This window comes from Garra rufa, chromosome 24 (assembly GCF_049309525.1).
Source record: "Garra rufa chromosome 24, GarRuf1.0, whole genome shotgun sequence".
Classification (NCBI taxonomy): domain Eukaryota; kingdom Metazoa; phylum Chordata; class Actinopteri; order Cypriniformes; family Cyprinidae; genus Garra; species Garra rufa.
The window spans coordinates 38,274,191-38,296,022 of NC_133384.1; the positions used below are offsets into that span (position 1 = coordinate 38,274,191).

General features: G+C 26.5%; 1 protein-coding gene across 1 annotated transcript in view; it reads left to right on the top strand.

The window, feature by feature from the left end:
• Positions 1-20,870, top strand: part of LOC141300381 (sodium channel protein type 5 subunit alpha-like) — a 45,368-nt gene extending 24,498 nt beyond the window's left edge. Inside the window, exons 3-8 of the mRNA XM_073830653.1 lie at positions 2,588-2,860; positions 7,871-7,924; positions 8,006-8,143; positions 8,230-8,334; positions 10,795-11,065; positions 19,636-20,870. Coding sequence (XP_073686754.1) covers positions 2,588-2,860; positions 7,871-7,924; positions 8,006-8,143; positions 8,230-8,334; positions 10,795-11,065; positions 19,636-20,870 — 2,076 coding nt within the window. The remainder of the gene's footprint in view (positions 1-2,587; positions 2,861-7,870; positions 7,925-8,005; positions 8,144-8,229; positions 8,335-10,794; positions 11,066-19,635) is intronic.
• The last annotated feature ends 962 nt before the right edge of the window (positions 20,871-21,832 follow it).

Here is a 21,832-nt window from a genome sequence, read left to right on the forward strand (position 1 = left end):
ATATATATATATATATATATATATATATATATATATATATATATATATTATTTTTTTTTTTATTTTTTTTTTTTTTAAAGTGTATTTGGGATGTTTTCTTTACACAATAACTAAAATAAAAACAATAAAGTAATAAAATAAAATTGTAAATTGGATAATAAAATAATAATACAATAAATATATATTTATAATATTATTAAGTGTATTGTGGATGTTTTCTTTACATTAGTGTGAAACTACCTAAAATAAAAATAATAAAGTAATAAAATAGAATTGTATATTAGATGTTTTCTTTCTCTAGTCTGAAATAAATAAAATAAAAATACTGGAATAATATATATATATAAATATATATATATATATATATATATATATATATATATATATATATATATATATATATATATATATATTTAATTAAAATAAAACATTCAATAAAATTCTATATTGAATGTTTCCTTTCTCTGGTCTGAAATAACTGAAATAAAATACTGAAAAAAAAAAAAATATATATATATATATATACACACACACACACACACACACACACACACACACACAAATATATATTAGTGTATTGTGGATGTTTTCTTTACATTAGTGTGAAACTAACTAAAATAATAAAGTAATAAAATAGAATTGTATATTAGATGTTTTCTTTCTCTAGTCTGAAATAACTAAAATAAAAATACTGGAATAATATATATAATTAGAATAAAACATTCAATAAAATTCTATATTGAATGTTTCCTTTCTCTGATCTGAAATAACTGAAATAAAATACTGAGAAAAAAAAAATATATATATATATATATATGTGTGTGTGTGTATTTATGATGCTTTCTTAACACTAGTTTGAAATAACACTTGAAAAGCATGTGCAGAGCATAAAAATACAAAACTTTTGCCTGTAGTGTCTTGCCTTAACCATTTGAGAAATGAAAGTTTGATGTGAAATGGTTTAAAGAAATCTGCATTGATGTTAATGTTGTGTTGGTGTTTGTGCAATGGTTGTGATTTGTTGTGCATCTGCAGTTCTGTCCGAAGTGAAGCTTTAGATTTGCTCGCTCAGTGAAAGCCAGGAATTCCCCGTCCGCCGGCCGTAAATCTGGCAAATCAGATTAGACGCCACGCCACACAAACTGCTGTCTCACACACACCGCCATCAAAACACCCACAGCACTTTCACACACTCTCAATATGACGCATTTTGTCATTTATTTGTGATTTTTTTTTTCACATGGTTTAGAGATTTTTGCGAAGCGTAAGCAGCGCTATTTTATGATTTTAATTAATGGTAAATCTCATGAAATGTGTCAAGAATGGTTTTTATCATCCCCCAAAATAATAATAAATAATAATATTGATAAACATGTATTTTTTATTTTTTAATATTATTATTTATTTTTATTTTGTATAACTATTTTATTTATTGTATATATATATATATATTTTATATTTTAAAAAAGTTTAATCAGCATAAATGTATAATATATAAAGAAATATGAATGCCTAAATTTAAAATGTGTTTTTTTTATTACACAGTTAGCATTAATAAATTGTTTAAATTAATATTGCTTTTTATCAAGTTCAAAATTGGAATAAATAAAAATTATTGTTATTATTATTATTATTATTATTATAAATATTATATATTTTAATAGTAATTATCATATTATCACACTTATTGTTAACTAAAACAAAAAAAAGTACTTTGTATTATTTTTCTGTATATTAATTATTATTAGACTTATTAAAATTTGAAAAATGCGCTTAAAAACAGAATTATGCACATTCATACTTAATAATGAAAATGTAATGGGAAAACGTTAATGCATAATTATATAATAATATTAATTATTATTTATTTATTATTATTTATATATATATATATATATATATATATATATATATATATATATATATTATTGTACCTTAATGTTTTCATTAATGCATAATTTATTTTGAGTTTAATTAAAAAAATGCTCATAAAAACAGATTTATGCACATTTATACTTGTTATTAATAAAATATGTTGCATATATATTCAATAATATTTTAAAAACAGTAATGCATAATTATATTTTTATATTAATTACATTTTAATAATTTATTATAACTATGGATTTTTTTTATCTTCAGCATATATATTCAATTATTTATTTATGTTTGATATTAATTATACATTCACGTTTTCATCAATGCATAATTTCATGTAATGTTTATTTATTATTTTACATAACACTTATGAGATTTTTGGGCATTTTGCTCTGAAAATAACGCTTTATTGCTTCTAAAACCAGATGTATACATGTTTTAATGCAGATTACTTAAATTTGGGGCTGAAATGAGACCTGGGCATATTCTTGCCAGCTTTTGTGAGGTTTACTGTTAAATCCGCACTCGTCCGCCGCATTTGATCCAGTCGAGTTGATGTTTTGTGAATGGCTGTAAGTGACATTTAAAGCGGTGTACATTATCAGGAGTTTGGCGTAAATGCCAGTCGCCGAAGGCCGTTCATAAATCATCTGTGTTGTGATGTGAAGTGAGGAAGTGTGTGTGACCAGAGGATGTCGTGTTTGTCCAGGTGGTGGTGAACGCTCTGATCGGAGCCATCCCGTCCATCATGAACGTGCTGCTGGTGTGTCTGATCTTCTGGTTGATCTTCAGCATCATGGGCGTCAACCTGTTCGCCGGCAAGTTCGGACGCTGCGTCAACCGCACCGGCTTCATCTACAACTCCTCCTTCATCAACAACAAGACCGAGTGTCTGGAGATGAACAGCACGCAGTTCTACTGGACCAAAGTTAAGGTCAACTTCGACAACGTAGGCGCCGGATACCTCGCCCTGCTGCAAGTGGTGAGACTTTACATTATACGATTGCTTCCATCAAATACAATAGATGCAAATAGTTAACGAACAATGTCATGACTTTTGATTTTGAGGGCAGAAATCTGAGCAGGTTTATTGATGTATGACTGCCAGATATGCATCACATACATTTATTTATTTAAACTGAAAATCTGCAAAATTTAAATGTTTAAATAAATTTTATTTATTTATTTTATTTTAAGTTTGGCAAACTTTAAATGGATATGAAAAATGGGTAACACTTTACAATAAGGTTCATTAGTTAACATTAGTTAACCACATTAGTTAACTTGAACTAATAATGAACTGCACTTATACAGCATTTATTAATCTTTGTTAATGTTAATTTCAACATTTACTAATACATTATTAAAATCTTGTTAACATTAGTTAATGCAGTGTGAACTAACATGAACAAACAATGAACAACTGTATTTCTGTTAACTAACGTTAATGAAGATTAGTAAATACAGTAACTAATGTATTGTTCATGGTTAGTTCATGTTAGTTAATACATTAACTAATGTTTAACTAATGAACCTTATTGTAAAGTGTTACCGAAAAATGCATTGATATTTATCTATTTGTTATTTACACTTTTATTTTTTCAAATCTAAAAAATGCTCTTAAAACAGTTTTTTGCATATTTATACTTATTAATGAAAATGTATATATTATATATTTTTTCAATAATATTTTGCATAATATCAAATTAATGACAGATTTTTTATTATATTATTATTTTGTATTATATATTATTATTTAATATCAAATTAATGACAGCTTTTATACATTTATTTATTTATTTTATTTGATATTAATAATACATTAATGTTTTCATTAATGCATAATTTAATTTGATTTTTGTTTATTTTTTTATTTTTTTATTTTGCATTACAGTTATTAGAATTTGGGGGCATTTTGCATATGCAGTTCAAAGAAATCAATCTTAAGTGTAGACATTATTTCATTCATTCATTTTATTTATTTATTTTAATTTAGGCTGTTACATTATTATTATTATTATTATTATTATTATTATTATTATTATTATTATTATTATTTTTAAGCATCACATTAATATTATTAATTCGTTATGTTAACAATATGGATGAAAATGTTATTAGGCACTAATATTTATTTATTTATTTATTTCATTTTGTCTTGAAAATAATGTAGTTGTACAACTAATACTAAAAATTAAAAAAATTATATATTTTTTCAATAATATTTTGCATAATTAATATCAAATAAATGACAGATTTTTTATTATATTATTATTTTTGTATTATATATTATTATTATTATTATTATTATTATTATTATTATTTAATATTAAATTAATGACAGCTTTTATACATGTATTTAATTATTTTATTTGATATTAATAATACGTTAATGTTTTCATTAATGCATAATTCAATTTGATTTTTATTTATTTTTTTATTTTGCATTTTGCATTACAGTTATTAGAATTTGGGGGCATTTTGCATATGCAGTTCAAAGAAATCAATCTTAAATGTAGACATTCATTCATTCATTCATTCATATATTTATTTTCATTTAGGCTGTTACATTATTATTATTATTATTATTATTATTATTTTCTTTTAGCATCACATTAATATTATTAATTTGTTATGTTAACAATATGGATGAAAATGTTATTAGGCACTAATATTTATTTATTTATTTATTTCATTTTGTCTTGAAAATAATGTAGTTGTACAACTAATACTAAAAATTAAAAAAATATATATTTTTTCAATAATATTTTGCATAATTAATATCAAATAAATGACAGATTTTTTATTATATTATTATTTTTGTATTATATATTATTATTATTATTATTATTATTATTATTTAATATTAAATTAATGACAGCTTTTATACATGTACTTATTTATTTTATTTGATATTAATAATACGTTAATGTTTTCATTAATGCATAATTCAATTTGATTTTTATTTTTTTTTTTATTTTGCATTGCATTACAGTTATTAGAATTTGGGGGCATTTTGCATATGCAGTTCAAAGAAATCAATCTTAAATGTAGACATTCATTCATTCATTCATATATTTATTTTCATTTAGGCTGTTACATTATTATTATTATTATTATTATTTTCTTTTAGCATCACATTAATATTATTAATTTGTTATGTTAACAATATGGATGAAAATGTTATTAGGCACTAATATTTATTTATTTATTTATTTCATTTCGTCTTGAAAATAATGTAGTTGTACAACTTAAAAACTAATACTAAAAATTAAAAAAAATTATATATTTTTTCAATAATATTTTGCATAATTAATATCAAATAAATGACAGATTTTTTATTATATTATTATTTTTGTATTATATATTATTATTATTATTTAATATTAAATTAATGACAGCTTTTATACATGTATTTATTTATTTTATTTGATATTAATAATACGTTAATGTTTTCATTAATGCATAATTCAATTTTATTTTTATTTATTTTTTTATTTTGCATTTTGCATTACAGTTATTAGAATTTGGGGGCATTTTGCATATGCAGTTCAAAGAAATCAATCTTAAATGTAGATATTCATTCATTCATTCATTCATTCATTCATTCATATATTTATTTTCATTTAGGCTGTTACATTATTATTATTATTATTATTTTCTTTTAGCATCACATTAATATTATTAATTTGTTATGTTAACAATATGGATGAAAATGTTATTAGGCACTAATATTTATTTATTTATTTATTTCATTTTGTCTTGAAAATAATGTAGTTGTACAACTCCAAAAAACTAATACTTAAAATTAATCATTTATATGCACTGGGAACTGGATATGCAATTCAAATAAATACATGTATTTATATAGATCAAATAAAAAATAGGCACTAATATTTATTTATTTATTCATTTTATTGTCAGATTTGTTTTGTTTTTAGTCAGACTCACTTTGTTTTTCTGCAATTCAATGCAAAAACAACAACAACAATAATAAAATGATTAAAACAAAAAGATTAGTTAGAAATATTGCATTTGTCTATTTTCTTCTGTATAAAAAAGGCACAAATACGTGTTAAGAATACAATTTTTTAGTTTAAATGTGTATTTGCTGTGAATGAAGCCTGATGGATGAATGAAAGTGTCAAAAATCACTACGGTTGGTCTTTTGGCTTTAGTTGTCAGTAATTACAGGCCTTTGTGAAGGACTATTTGGAGATGCAAATGAAAGGTTTGTATTGGACCGATTTACAAGAAGGTGATGGAAAGGAGCTAAGTGACTTGTTGCTAGGTTACCGCATCAACCAACTTAAAAGGAAGAATGAAGTGCGTCGGCTCTTGCTGAGCACAAACTTCAGTATAATGGCACCAGCGGCGGCTAAAAATAACACTGGCACCGACTCGCTGATGGATTCGCTCTCGCGGACGGACAGACAGACAGAGGTGGGCAGCGGAAGAAAACCAACGGCGGGAAGGAAAACTAAAGCTAAAGCTCAGCACCTGAAGCAGCGACACACAAAACAGCAGAGCTGACTCCAGCGCAACTAAATATGCTTTTAGGAGCAATAAAACAACAAAATGCCCAAATGAAATAAATACATAGAAATGTGCTATAAATATATTTATATTTAATAAATTAAAAATAGAAAGATATTTTAGTCAATGAAATTTGTACAGGTTGACTTGTCACTTTCAGTGTTTAATGTAGAAAAGGAAAAATGTCAGTTTAGTTTTTTAATATTTTATTTTATATTTTTACTTTCTGTACTTTTTTCAGTACTTTCTTTTTTTATTTTCAGCTTAATTTTTTATTAAATAATTATTTAATAAAATAATAAAATAAAAATGGCAAAAGTCAATCTGTAAAAATGTTACACTTTCTAAAAATATAAAAGAACAATTATACTGACTTTTTTTGTAAAAAATAAAATAAATAAATAAAAGTTTTATTAATAAATAAAATGAAAAATAAATAAATAATATTATAATAATATTATGTAACCCCCCCTAGTTAGTTATATTATTTTTTACTTTTGTACACATTTATTTTATTTTCAGTTAAATTTTTTTAATTAAAAGTTTCATTAATAAATAAAATAAAAATAAATAAATAATAAAAAATAGTTTTATTAATAATTATGTAATTTACCCCCCCCCCCAGTTAGTTATATTATTTTTTACTTTTGTACACATTTATTTTATTTTCAGTTTTTTTTTATTAAACGTTTTATTAATAAAAAAAATAAATAAATAATAAAAAATTGTTTTATTAATAATTATGTAATTTACCCCCCTCCCAGTTAGTCATATTATTATTGACTTTTGTACACATTTATTTTATTTTCAGTTTTTGACATTTGCCATTTGTCATTTTTTTTAGTTATATTTTTATTTATATTTGTATGCATTTTTTTAAGGAAATATTTAGAAATGGTTTTGATAGTTTTACATTTTTACAGATAGACATTTGTACACTTATTTTACTTTTAGCTATTTTTTTTAATTAAATTGTACGCATTTACAGTTTGACATTTGTCATTTTTATTAGTTATATTATTTATTTATTTTTAACTGTATTTTTATTAATGTTTGTTTTATTTATTTCCGGCCATCTTTATTATATTACCACGTTTTATTTTATTTTCAGTTTTATTTATTTTTTTGGTTGGGGTTTTAAGTTTTCAGTTTTTACAGGTTGATGTTTGTCATTTTTGTTAGTTTTAATTATTTTTATTTTTATTTTATTATAATTATTATTATTTAATTTAGCCATTTTAGTAAGTTTCAAGTTCAAACTGACTGAATCTTAATAAGGAAATATGAAAGAAAAGTTCCTGAAAGTTGAAATATTACATGCTTAAGAAATACGAGAAAGAATTTAGATGAAAAACTAGTCTTTCGAATGAGAACTTAGTATCTGAAAGGATCATTATTGAGAACAAGCTAGAAGTGATGCTCTCATATGACATGGATTTCTCTTCTGGTTCTCAAGGCCACGTTCAAGGGTTGGATGGAGATCATGTACGCCGCGGTCGACTCGCGATCCGTAAGTAAAACCGTTTTGAGCTCATAAAACCCTAATGAAGGTATTGTTACTGATTTGATGGTCTATTATCTGCTAAAACAGGTGGAACAGCAGCCCATAAAGGAGAACAGCCTCTACATGTACCTCTACTTCGTCATCTTCATCATCTTCGGCTCCTTCTTCACGCTCAATCTCTTCATCGGTGTCATCATTGACAATTTCAACCAACAGAAACGAAAGATAAGTATTCAAACCAACAGAATAATGGCCATAACTTGTGTTAAAGTGATTGTGACAATAATAATAATAGCAGAGTTCCTCTGTACTTAGGAGGACAGGACATCTTCATGACAGAAGAGCAGAAGAAATATTACAACGCTATGAAGAAACTGGGAACCAAGAAACCTCAGAAACCCATCCCAAGACCTCTGGTCAGTCATTCAGAGGATTTTTAGGCAATTTTAATTTGCTTTTTGTTATTTAATTAATTTATATATTTATTTTTTAGGAGATCGACTTGTCATTTTTACAGAATTGTTTATTATTATTCGTTTTATTTTTTATTTTTTGTATAAATATATCTATATAGTTTTTATTTTATTTTTATCTAAGTTATTTTAGTTTGTTTTTCCTACAGATTGTCTTTTTTTAATGATTTAAATCATTTTATTTAATTTTTAGTTTGCTTTTTGTTATTTAATTAATTTATATATTTATTTTTTTAGGAGATTGACTTGTCATTTTTACAGAATTGTTTATTATTATTCGTTTTTTATATATAAATATATCTATATAGTTTTTATTCTATTTTTATCTCGGTTTTAGTTATTTTAGTTGACTTTTGTCATTTTCTAGTTACTGATTTTTTTAAATCATTTTATTTAATTTTTAGTTCTAAAACATGAACGTTATTTTAATTGTAGTTATTTGAGTAAGTTTTTCTTTTTTTTCTATAGATTGACTTTTGTCATTTCTCTTTTTTCCTTTGCAGATTAAATTTGGTTATTTTTATTAATTGCTGTTTTTTATTTCAGTTTTAGCTTTTTAGTTAGTTTTGATTTTAAAAACTGTTTTAAAAAATGTCAGTATTTAATGTATAAAAGGAAAAATGTCAGTTTAGTTTTTTAATATTTTATTTTATATTTTTACTTTCTGTACTTTTTTCAGTGCTTTCTTTTTTTATTTTCAGCTTAATTTTTTATTAAATAATTATTTAATAAAATAATAAAATAAAAACTAAAAATGGCAAAAGTCAATCTGTAAAAATGTTACACTTTCTAAAAATATAAAAGAACAATTATACTGACTTTTTTGTAAAAAATAAAATAAATAAAAATTTTATTAATAAATAAAATAAAAAATAAATAAATAATAAAAAAATGTTTTATTAATAATTATGTAACCCCCCTAGTTAGTCATATTATTATTGACTTTTGTACACATTTATTTTATTTTCAGTTAAATTTTTTCAATTAAACGGTTCATTAATAAATAAAATAAATTTTTTTTTAAATCATTTTATTTAATTTTTAGTTCTAAAACATGAACGTTATTTTAATTGTAGTTATTTGAGTAAGTTTTTCTTTTTTTTCTATAGATTGACTTTTGTCATTTCTCTTTTTTCCTTTACAGATTAAATTTGGTTATTTTTATTAATTGCTGTTTTTTATTTCAGTTTTAGCTTTTTAGTTAGTTTTGATTTTAAAAACTGTTTTAAAAAATGTCAGTATAGATTTCATAATTTCACTTTTTATTTAATTTTTTTACAGATTTACTTTTGTCAATTTTCTTAGGGTTAATTACTGCTTTTTAATGTCTATAAAGTTTTAGACATTTTTATAAATTGACATTTTTTAGTTAACTTTTTTACAAGTCTAGATTGTATTGATTTTATTTGATTTTATATTTTCATTTTTTTTTATTAAATTAAGTTTTTACAGGTTGACTTTTTTGCATATTTTTATTAATGTTTGTTTTATTTATTTTCCCCCCAGTTTTAGTTATATTATTAAGTTTTATTTATCTTGTTTTATTTTATTTATTTTTTTTAATTGTAATTTTCAGTATTTAAAGTTTTTAAAAAAATGTCAGTAAAATTGTTTATATATATATATTTTTAGTCAATTTATATATTTTTACATTTTTACAGATTGACTTTTGTCATTTATATTTTTAAACTTTTTTACATGTCTATATTATTTTTATTTTCTTTTATTTTCTTTACAGTTTTATTTTTTAATTAAAATTGTACGTTTTTACAGGTTGACGATTGTAGTTTATTAGTTCGTTTAAAAAAATTGCATATAGTTTTATTAATGTTTGTTTTATTTATTTCCCCCCAGTTTTAGTTTTATTTATTTAATTTTATGTTAAGTTTATTTTAAGTAGGTACTGCTTTTTAAAAAGTCACTGTAGATTTCATAATTTTATTTAACTTTTAGTTAGTTTTTTACAGAATTTTCTTAGTGTTAATATTTTTTTTAATATCTATAAAGTTTAATACATTTTTATTTCAGTTTGTTATTTTAGTGAGTTTTAACTTTTTTACAGATTGACTTTTTCATTTTACTGTTTTTTTTAGAAAATGGCAGTTTTTTTTATAATTTATTTCATTTTTAGTTATAAAACATGAACATTTTTAAATTAATTGTTATTTTTGTAAGTTTTAAATTTATTAATCAAATATTTTTTTTATTACAGAATGACTATTTTTGTTCATTTCTGTTTTGTTTAAAAATGTCAATATAGCTTTTGTTAATTTTTATTTATTGTTATTGTTATTTTTTATTTATTTATTTTCTATTTTAGTTATTTTAGAGTGGGTTTTTGATTAAAAAAGAGCCGATAAGATCTTTTAAAATCAATGATTCTGTTGATTTTCACTTTCTCAGAACCCAGTCCAAGGTTTCTTCTTCGACTTGGTGTCCAAGCAAGCGTTCGACATCATAATAATGCTGCTGATCATCCTGAACATGGTGACGATGATGGTGGAGACGGACGAACAGTCTCCCAGCATCGAGTACATCCTTTACTACATCAACCTGGCCTTCATCGTCATCTTCACCACCGAATGCATCATCAAACTCATCGCCCTGCGCTGCTACTTCTTCACCGTCAGCTGGAACATCTTTGACTTTGTGGTTGTCATCCTCTCCATCGTGGGTAAGTGGAAAAAAAATTATCATTTTAAAATAATTTAAATAACTATTTTTAATTTTAAGTTGAATAAGTGTGACACAAAAAATACAAATATTTATTATTGTTTAAAATAAAATATTAACTATAAAAAATATAGTAGAATACATTATTTTAAAATAATTTTAAAACAATAAATAAATAAAACAAATACAATATTCCTTTAAGGTCTGTGGCGATCACTGACAAAGGCAAAATTATTATAAAAAATTTTTTGTAACAGTTTTTTTTTTAAATTCTATTTAATATTATAAATATTTTACATACAATATTTAACATGTATAAATAATATATACATATACATATACATATTAATATTATTATTATTATTATTATACTAATAATAATAAACATTACATTAATAATAATAACATATTATATAAATATTCATATAATATAATACAAAAATATAAATAATTGTAAATTATAATTATTAATTGTTCTAATTTTGATAATTATAAATAATAAATAATCATATATATATATATATATATATATATATATGCAAAATACATCTTTAATATTATTTTATTTCATTATTTTTAAAACATTTTTTTTAATATATTTAAGGTTTTTTTCCCAGCACTCTTTTTAGTGTAATAACAAAATATTATATGTATTTAAATTATATATATATATATATATATATATATATATTTATTTATAAAAATATTAATTATATTGAATAATTATATTTTAAATAATTATAAATAATAAGTAATCATATGTATAAATTTAAAAATTATTTTCATTATTTTAAACTTTGTGGAATAAGATTGGGTGACTTGAAAATGTATGAAAATATTCATAGTTATTAAAATAATAACGTAGTAAAATGCTTTTTATTTTATTTTTTCATGCCACCTACACTTTTTTCAGAATAATAGTTAAAATATTTTTTAAATTCAAGAAGTATGGGTGGCAAAAAAAGGTATGAAAATAAATAAATATATAAACAACTATATAAAAATAAACAGGTAAATATATATATATTTTAAAGATTTTTTTATTTATTTTAAACAAAAAATAAAAATGCTTGTCACCCACCCCTTTATAACTGTTTTATTTATTTTAAACCAAAAAAAAATATCAAAACATATTTTAATATTTAGTTTTCAAAACAAATAATAAAAATGTTTGCCACCACCCCTTTTTATCTTTAATTATTTTAAACAAAAAGTATATCAAAAAATATATTTTAATATTTTATTTTTTTTTTTCAAATAAAAAATAAAACTGTTTATATCATAACTTTGTTAAAAACAATAATTTAAATATGAATAAAAAACATTTAAAATTTTATTTATCTTTTAAAACAAAAAATAAAAATGTTTGTCACCCACCCATATTTATTTTAAGTAAAAAATATATATAACAAAAACATTTTAATATAAAATTTTTTTAAACAAAAAATAGAAATGTTTGTATTTAATATTTAATATATATATATATATATTTTTTTTTTTCAAACTAAAAATAAAAATGTTTATATCATCACTTTGTTAAAAAAGCAATTTAAATATGAATAAAAACATTTTAAATTTTATTTATCTTTTAAAACAAAAAATAAAAATCTTTGTCACCCACCCCTTTTTACCTTTATTAATTATTTTAAACAAAAAATATATCAAAAAATATATATTTAATATATATATTTTTTTCAAACTAAAAATAAAAATGTTTATATCATAACTTTGTTTAAAAAAAAACAATTTAAATATGAATAAAAACATTTTAAATTTTATTTATCTTTTAAAACAAACAAAAAATGTTTGTCAACCACCCCTTTTTACCTTTATTAATTATTTTAAACAAAAAGTATTTAAAAAAATATATATTTAATATATATATATTTTTTCAAACAAAAATAAAAATGTTTATATCATAACTTTGTTAAAAAAGCAATTTAAATATGAATAAAAACATTTTAAATTTTATTTATCTTTTAAAACAAACAAAAAATGTTTGTCACCCACCCCTTTTTACCTTTATTAATTATTTTAAACAAAAAATATATCAAAAATATATATTTAATATTTTATTTATTTTTTCAAACAAAAAAAAAATGTTTATATCATAACTTCGTTAAAAAATAATAATTTAAATATGAATAAAAAAAATTCTAACATTTCTGAATGAGGCAAACGATTCTATTAAATAGTAGATGAAATTGTGTAATAAATCAGATTTGTTAGATACACTAGCTTTAACCATCTGGCCTTGGCATTACATATCAAGGTCTAAAGACATTCAATGCAATTCTGTAGCACTTCACCTACTAATAAATAGACAGTTGACGATTAAGTGACACGACAAGACGATTTTGAGCATAGATGCCCCACGCGACCCTGATGGGAGAATGAGGAAGGCCAGAGGGGTTAACAGGCGCGGAAAGAGCATTCGTCCCGAAGAAAAGGGGAGATGGTTTAAGGTGAAGGTAATTTGGTCAATCAGGGCTGTCAGTTTTAGGTGATTGAGCTTTCAGTCCGCCGCCGTCTGTATCTCTACAGGGTTAAAAGCATAAAGACGCACCGTCGCAAATGTAAAAAGCAGCCATTTAACTCTTAAGTGGTAGCTCTTCAATAAATCAAGGGCGGTCAGTAATTGGTCTGGTTATAATGTGGCGTCTGGACTCTTGGGTTTTGTATGGAGACTCAAATGAATAGTTCATGTTTTTTCTGAACCCACATGCTGTTCATTTATTCATGCAAAATAAAACATATATTCTCAGTATAGTTCTTTTCCATGCAACTATAGCTCATAGTGGTTGTTTCTCAGCTGCAATATTTCATATTCTTGATGCTGCTCTGTTTATTGTTCGAATGAAATATTCTATAATATATCAAAGATAAATTTTTTTAAATGTTCAACCTTTTTTTAAATCAAAATGAGTGTTACAGCCAATCGAATCAAAGATGATGAGATTTACCGTTCACAGAGAAAAGCGCAAATAAATTTTTCAGCTTCAGTTTTAACAATAAAATAAGCGAATTAAGTGTAAATTTTAAAAATATTTATTATTTAAAATATAATTAATAATTATAATTTTCAATTATTCATATTTATAAATGTTCATATTTATACTTATATAAATTAATAATTCTATAATATATAATTTACAATTCATATTTAGAATTATATTATATATATTATTTATATGTATTTATTTTTACATAAATTAATTATTAAATGTATTATTTAAAATATAATAATCATAATTTATAATTATTTACATTTATATTTATAAACGCTCCTATTTATATTCATTATGTTATATTAATTAATAACATATTGTATCATTATAATGAATATAATTTATTTTTTAGGAATTTTGTAGTTATAAAGTTTTAGTAATTTTGTTGTGATTTATAAAAAAAACTGTCTTTTATTTTTTATTTCAGGTTTTAGTGTACTGTAGTGTGAGTTAAATTAGAAATTAAATAAATATTAACTAAAATAAAATGATTAAAAAAAATGCTGAAATAAAAATATATACAGTATATTTATTTTTTTATTTTTTTAGGAAAAAAAGACATTTAGACTTTACTCTTAAAACATTTTGCCTTTATTCTCGAAATTTTACGACTTTATACTCAAAACATTTCAACGTTATTCTTGTAATATTATGACTTTAGTCTCGTAATCTTAGATTTTTTTTTTTTACATGTCACAAAAATGCAGTCGAAAATAATAATGCAATTTCACAATAATTTTTTTCTAAAAAAAAAAAATGTTTTAAGTGCTGTATTCCCAATTTTGAAGTCACATGACCCAAACTCAGACCCAAATTAAACTCATTATTGCCTTAAAATCCCTTCCACCAAAGCTTAAAAAAAGGTGCAGACCTAGATAAAGCTGCTGTTTTCATTTTGTTGTTGTGAACTCAAATGCTAAAACTCTACTCGTTGTCTCTCGTTCTCATTCCAGGAATTGTTATTTCAACTTTATTCTCAATATTTCAAGAATATTTAAATTTTATTCTCATAGTATTTTGACTTTATTCTCAAAATATGTCAACTTTTTTTTTTTTTTGAAACATTGAAATGTTTCCCTATTCTTTTTTTCCCCATTTTTAACTAACTCACTAAAATGCTGTTGTAATTTTGCAATAATTTCACACTCAATTTTTTTCTTTTTTTCTAAAAAAACAAACCCAGTTTGGTCCCCCAATGTTTAAAGATAGTTACGGCCTTCTTACAACCAAATGTTTTAAATGCTATATTTCCAATTTTGAAGTCATATGTTTGAGAAACAGACCCAAACTCAACTCATTATTGCCTCAACATCCCTTCCACCAAAGCTTATAAAAATGGTACATGTAGTTTGGTTGAAAAAACTTCTGTTTTCATTTTGTTTTTGTGAACTCAAATGCTAAAACTCCGATGCCTCTTTTTCTCATTCCAGGCATTGTTCTTTCGACTTTATTTTTGAAACATTTCGACTTTATTTTCAAAATATTTTGACTTTATTCTCGTAGTATTTCGACTTTATTTTCAAAATATTTCAGCTTTATTCTCATAGTATTTCGACTACATTCTCAAAACATAAAACATTTCAACTTTATTCTCTATTGTCTTTATTCTCGGTTTTTATTTTATTTATTTTTTTACCTTTTTAACGTGTCACTGAAACATTGTAACTTTGTAATAATTTCACACTCCATTTTTTTTTTCTGAAACCCACCCAAACAAATCCAGTTTGATTTCCCAAGTGTTTAAGACAGTTACGGCCTTCTTACAACCAAATGTTTTAAATGCTATATTTCCAATTTTGAAGTCATATGTTTGAGAAACAGACTCAAACTCAACTCATTATTGCCTCAACATCCCTTCCACCAAAGCTTTAAAAAATGGTGCATGCAGTTTGATGGAAAAAACTTCTGTTTTCATTTTGTTTTTGTGAACTCAAATGCTAAAACTCTAACCGATGCCTCTTTTTCTCATTCCAGGCATTGTTCTTTTGACTTTATTTTTGAAACATTTCGACTTTATTTTCAAAATATTTTGACTTTATTCTCGTAGTATTTCGACTTCATTCTCAAAACATAAAACATTTCAACTTTATTCTCTGTTGTCTTTATTCTCGGTTTTTATTTTATTTATTTTTTTACCTTTTTAACGTGTCACTAAAACATTGTAACTTTGTAATAATTTCACACTCCATTTTTTTTTTCTGAAACCCACCCAAACAAATCCAGTTTGATTTCCCAAGTGTTTAAGACATAGTTACGGCCTTCTTACAACCAAATGTTTTAAATGCTATATTTCCAATTTTGAAGTCATATGTTTGAGAAACAGACTCAAACTCAACTCATTATTGCCTCAACATCCATTCCACCAAAGCTTTAAAAAATGGTGCATGCAGTTTGATGGAAAAAACTTCTGTTTTCATTTTGTTTTTGTGAACTCAAATGCTAAAACTCTAACCGATGCCTCTTTTTCTCATTCCAGGCATTGTTCTTTCGACTTTATTCTCGAAACATTTCGACTTTATTTTCAAAATATTTCAGCTTTATTCTCATAGTATTTCGACTTCATTCTCAAAACATAAAACATTTCAACTTTATTCTCTGTTGTCTTTATTCTCGGTTTTTATTTAATTTATTTTTTTACCTTTTTAACGTGTCACTAAAACATTGTAACTTTGTAATAATTTCACACTCCATTTTTTTTTTTCTGAAACCCACCCAAACAAATCCAATTTCCCAAGTGTTTAAGACATAGTTACGGCATTTTTACAACCAAATGTTTTAAATGCTATATTTCCAATTTTGAAGTCATGTGTTTGAGAAACAGACCCAAACTCAACTCATCATTGCCTCAACATCCATTCCACCAAAGCTTATAAAAATGGTACATGCAGTTTGGTTGAAAAAACTTCTGTTTTCATTTTGTTTTTGTGAACTCAAATGCTAAAACTCTAATCAATGCCTCTTTTTCTCATTCCAGGCATTGTTCTTTCGACTTTATTTTTGAAACATTTCGACTTTATTTTCAAAATATTTTGACTTTATTCTAGTAGTATTTCGACTTTATTTTCAAAATATTTCAGCTTTATTCTCATAGTATTTCGACTTTATTCTCAAAACATAAAACATTTCAACTTTATTCTCTGTTGTCTTTATTGTCAGTTTTTATTTTATTTATTTTTTTACCTTTTTAACGTGTCACTGAAACATTGTAACTTTGTAATAATTTCACACTCCATTTTTTTTTCTGAAACCCACCCAAACAAATCCAGTTTGATTTCCCAAGTGTTTAAGACATAGTTACCGCCTTCTTACAACCAAATGTTTTAAATGCTATATTTCCAATTTTGAAGTCATATGTTTGAGAAACAGACTCAAACTCAACTCATTATTGCCTCAACATCCCTTCCACCAAAGCTTAAAAAAATGGTACATGTAGTTTGATGGAAAAGACTTCTGTTTTCATTTTGTTTTTGTGAACTCAAATGCTAAAACTCTAACCGATGCCTCTTTTTCTCATTCCAGGCATTGTTCTTTCGACTTTATTTTTGAAACATTTCGACTTTATTTTCAAAATATTTTGACTTTATTCTCGTAGTATTTCGACTTTATTTTCAAAATATTTTGACTTTATTCTCATAGTATTTCGACTTCATTCTCAAAACATAAAACATTTCAACTTTATTCTCTGTTGTCTTTATTCTCGGTTTTTATTTTATTTATTTTTTTACCTTTTTAACGTGTCACTAAAACATTGTAACTTTGTAATAATTTCACACTCCATTTTTTTTTTTCTGAAACCCACCCAAACAAATACAGTTTGATTTCCCAAGTGTTTAAGACATAGTTACGGCATTTTTACAACCAAATGTTTTAAATGCTATATTTCCAATTTTGAAGTCATATGTTTGAGAAACAGACCCAAACTCAACTCATCATTGCCTCAACATCCCTTCCACCAAAGCTTATAAAAATGGTACATGCAGTTTGGTTGAAAAAACTTCTGTTTTCATTTTGTTTTTGTGAACTCAAATGCTAAAACTCTAACCGATGCCTCTTTTTCTCATTCCAGGCATTGTTCTTTTGACTTTATTTTTGAAACATTTCGACTTTATTTTCAAAATATTTTGACTTTATTCTCGTAGTATTTCGACTTCATTCTCAAAACATAAAACATTTCAACTTTATTCTCTGTTGTCTTTATTCTCGGTTTTTATTTTATTTATTTTTTTACCTTTTTAACGTGTCACTAAAACATTGTAACTTTGTAATAATTTCACACTCCATTCTTTTTTTTCTGAAACCCACCCAAACAAATACAGTTTGATTTCCCAAGTGTTTAAGACATAGTTACGGCATTTTTACAACCAAATGTTTTAAATGCTATATTTTCAATTTTGAAGTCATATGTTTGAGAAACAGACTCAAACTCAACTCATTATTGCCTCAACATCCCTTCCACCAAAGCTTTAAAAAATGGTACATGCAGTTTGGTTGAAAAGACTTCTGTTTTCATTTTGTTTTTGTGAACTCAAATGCTAAAACTCTAACCGATGCCTCTTTTTCTCATTCCAGGCATTGTTCTTTTGACTTTATTTTTGAAACATTTCGACTTTATTTTCAAAATATTTCAGCTTTATTCTCATAGTATTTCGACTTCATTCTCAAAACATAAAACATTTCAACTTTATTCTCTGTTGTCTTTATTCTCGGTTTTTATTTTATTTATTTTTTTACCTTTTTAATGTGTCACTAAAACATTGTAACTTTGTAATAATTTCACACTCCATTTTTTTTTTTCTGAAACCCACCCAAACAAATCCAGTTTGATTTCCGAAGTGTTTAAGACATAGTTACGGCATTTTTACAACCAAATGTTTTAAATGCTATATTTCCAATTTTGAAGTCATATGTTTGAGAAACAGACCCAAACTCAACTCATCATTGCCTCAACATCCCTTCCACCAAAGCTTATAAAAATGGTACATGCAGTTTGGTTGAAAAAACTTCTGTTTTCATTTTGTTTTTGTGAACTCAAATGCTAAAACTCTAACCGATGCCTCTTTTTCTCATTCCAGGCATTGTTCTTTCGACTTTATTTTCGAAATATTTCAGCTTTATTCTCATAGTATTTCGACTTCATTCTCAAAACATAAAACATTTCAACTTTATTCTCTGTTGTCTTTATTCTCGGTTTTTATTTTATTTATTTTTTTACCTTTTTAACGTGTCACTGAAACATTGTAACTTTGTAATAATTTCACACTCCATTTTTTTTTTCTGAAACCCACCCAAACAAATCCAGTTTGATTTCCCAAGTGTTTAAGACATAGTTACCGCCTTCTTACAACCAAATGTTTTAAATGCTATATTTCCAATTATGAAGTCATATGTTTGAGAAACAGACTCAAACTCAACTCATTATTGCCTCAACATCCATTCCACCAAAGCTTTAAAAAATGGTGCATGTAGTTTGATGGAAAAGATGTAGATAAAGCTGCTGTTTTCATTTTGTCTTTGTGAACTCAAATGCTAAAACTCTAACCGATGTCTCTCTTTCTCATTCCAGGCATTGTTCTGGCAGACATCATCGAGAAGTACTTCGTCTCGCCGACGCTCTTCCGCGTCATCCGCTTGGCCCGAATCGGCCGCATCCTCCGCCTCATCCGCGGCGCGAAGGGCATCCGGACGTTGCTGTTCGCGTTAATGATGTCCCTCCCCGCGCTCTTCAACATCGGCCTGCTGCTCTTCCTCGTCATGTTCATCTACGCCATCTTCGGCATGGCCAACTTCGCCTACGTCAAGAAGCAAGGCGGCATCGACGACATGTTCAACTTCGAGACGTTCGGCAACAGCATGATCTGCCTTTTCCAAATCACAACATCCGCCGGATGGGATAATCTTCTCAGTCCCATCCTCAACAACTCTCCGGAGGAGTGCGACCCGGATGTTCCTCACACCGGGACGAACGTTCGCGGAAACTGCGGGAATCCTTCCGTGGGGATCACGTTCTTCGTAACCTACATTATCATATCCTTTCTCATCGTGGTGAACATGTACATCGCGATCATATTGGAGAACTTCAGCGTGGCGACCGAGGAGAGCACTGAGCCTCTGAGCGAGGACGATTTCGAGATGTTTTACGAAGTCTGGGAGAAGTTCGATCCGGAGGCGACGCAGTTTATCGAGTATTCAAAACTCTCGGATTTCGCCGACTCGCTCTCCGAGCCGCTCCGCATCGCCAAGCCCAATAAAATCAAACTGATTTCCATGGACCTTCCGATGGTGAGCGGCGACAAGATCCACTGTTTGGATATCCTCTTCGCGTTCACCAAACGCGTCCTCGGAGAGTCGGACGAAATGGACGCGCTCAAGCAGCAAATGGAGGAGAAGTTCATGATGGCGAACCCATCCAAGATCTCCTACGAGCCGATCACGACGACGCTGCGTCGCAAGCAAGAGGACGTCTCCGCTACCATGATTCAACGTGCGTATAGGAGGCATCTCTTGCGGCGACAGCTGAAACAAGCCTCGCTTCTTTACCGTCAACTCAACATGCCGGACGCTGACAAAGAAGGCGACAGCTCTCCGGAGAACGAAGGACTTATCGTTTCGATGATCATGGAGAATTACGGCACCGAAGTCGAGGTGACGGAAACTTTATCGGCAATTTCGTCTCCGCCGTCGTACGACAGCGTCACCAGAGCGACTAGCGAGCTTTTCCACGCTTTAATCCCGGACGCCGCCGCGAACACGGACCTCAGCGAACCTTTCACGGACCGAGATCGCGAGACGTTCCTGTGACGTTTCTTTTTGTTTACCGAATGTAACATAGACACAAAATCCTCGGAGGTTTTTGTAGACTCTTTTAATTTCTCTTGTGGTTCACGTTTGTTTGAATATACAAGGGGAAAGTCGCTCTTTGAAACATGCACACGTCAACCTTCACAGTTTGAATGCATGAATGAGAACCGTAGTCGCAGTCGTAGAGGACGTGCTCATCGTATATTAGGACGCAATTTTAATCCGAGTCTGCCTGACCGTAAGTTCATTAAAAGGTCTTACTTAAAGCGGCGAGATTCCTTTTAAGATTTGAGAAGACGTAGAAGAATCTATAGCGGTGCATTCGTGTTATAAACGTTCATACTTCACGGCGTTTTTTGGAAAGCATGACGATTACCTCTTTCGCTAGCGATGAAAAGGCAGTGAGTATTTGCACTTTCTGTTTCGCTCACGATGCTTTGTTTTTGCCATTTCGCTCGGTGTCGTTCCAAGGTGCGGATTTCGAGACTAGTAAAAGACAATCAGACATGCACCAGAAATGGTCGTTATCGCTTAAAACCTGTCTTTCTAGCGAACTATTGCACATGCTTCCTTTTCGACCGCGCGACACACATTTGTTTTCTATTGTGGAGTATTTATTTTGCATGTGGAAACTGCATGGTATGGAGGGGTAACGTGAACACTTTCTTTTTAAGGTTTTTTTGCACACTATACGTTCAGCAATAATTTGCTACATTTAGGAATAACACTAATGATATTTATTGGACTTAAAAACGTGTCAAAGTTTCTACTGTAACGGCCTCCAGCTGTAACTGTGGCTTATATTACTAGTGAAGATGATGATAGCACGTGTTTTTTCTATCTCAAACTGACATTAGAAGAGCTCAGTCCGCTCGGACGCGCCGCCGTTCGGGTTTGGGTTGGCGGGATTGGTGAAGGGCTGTTTTATGTAGCAATAGATCCCAAGTGTGCCTGCTAGAACT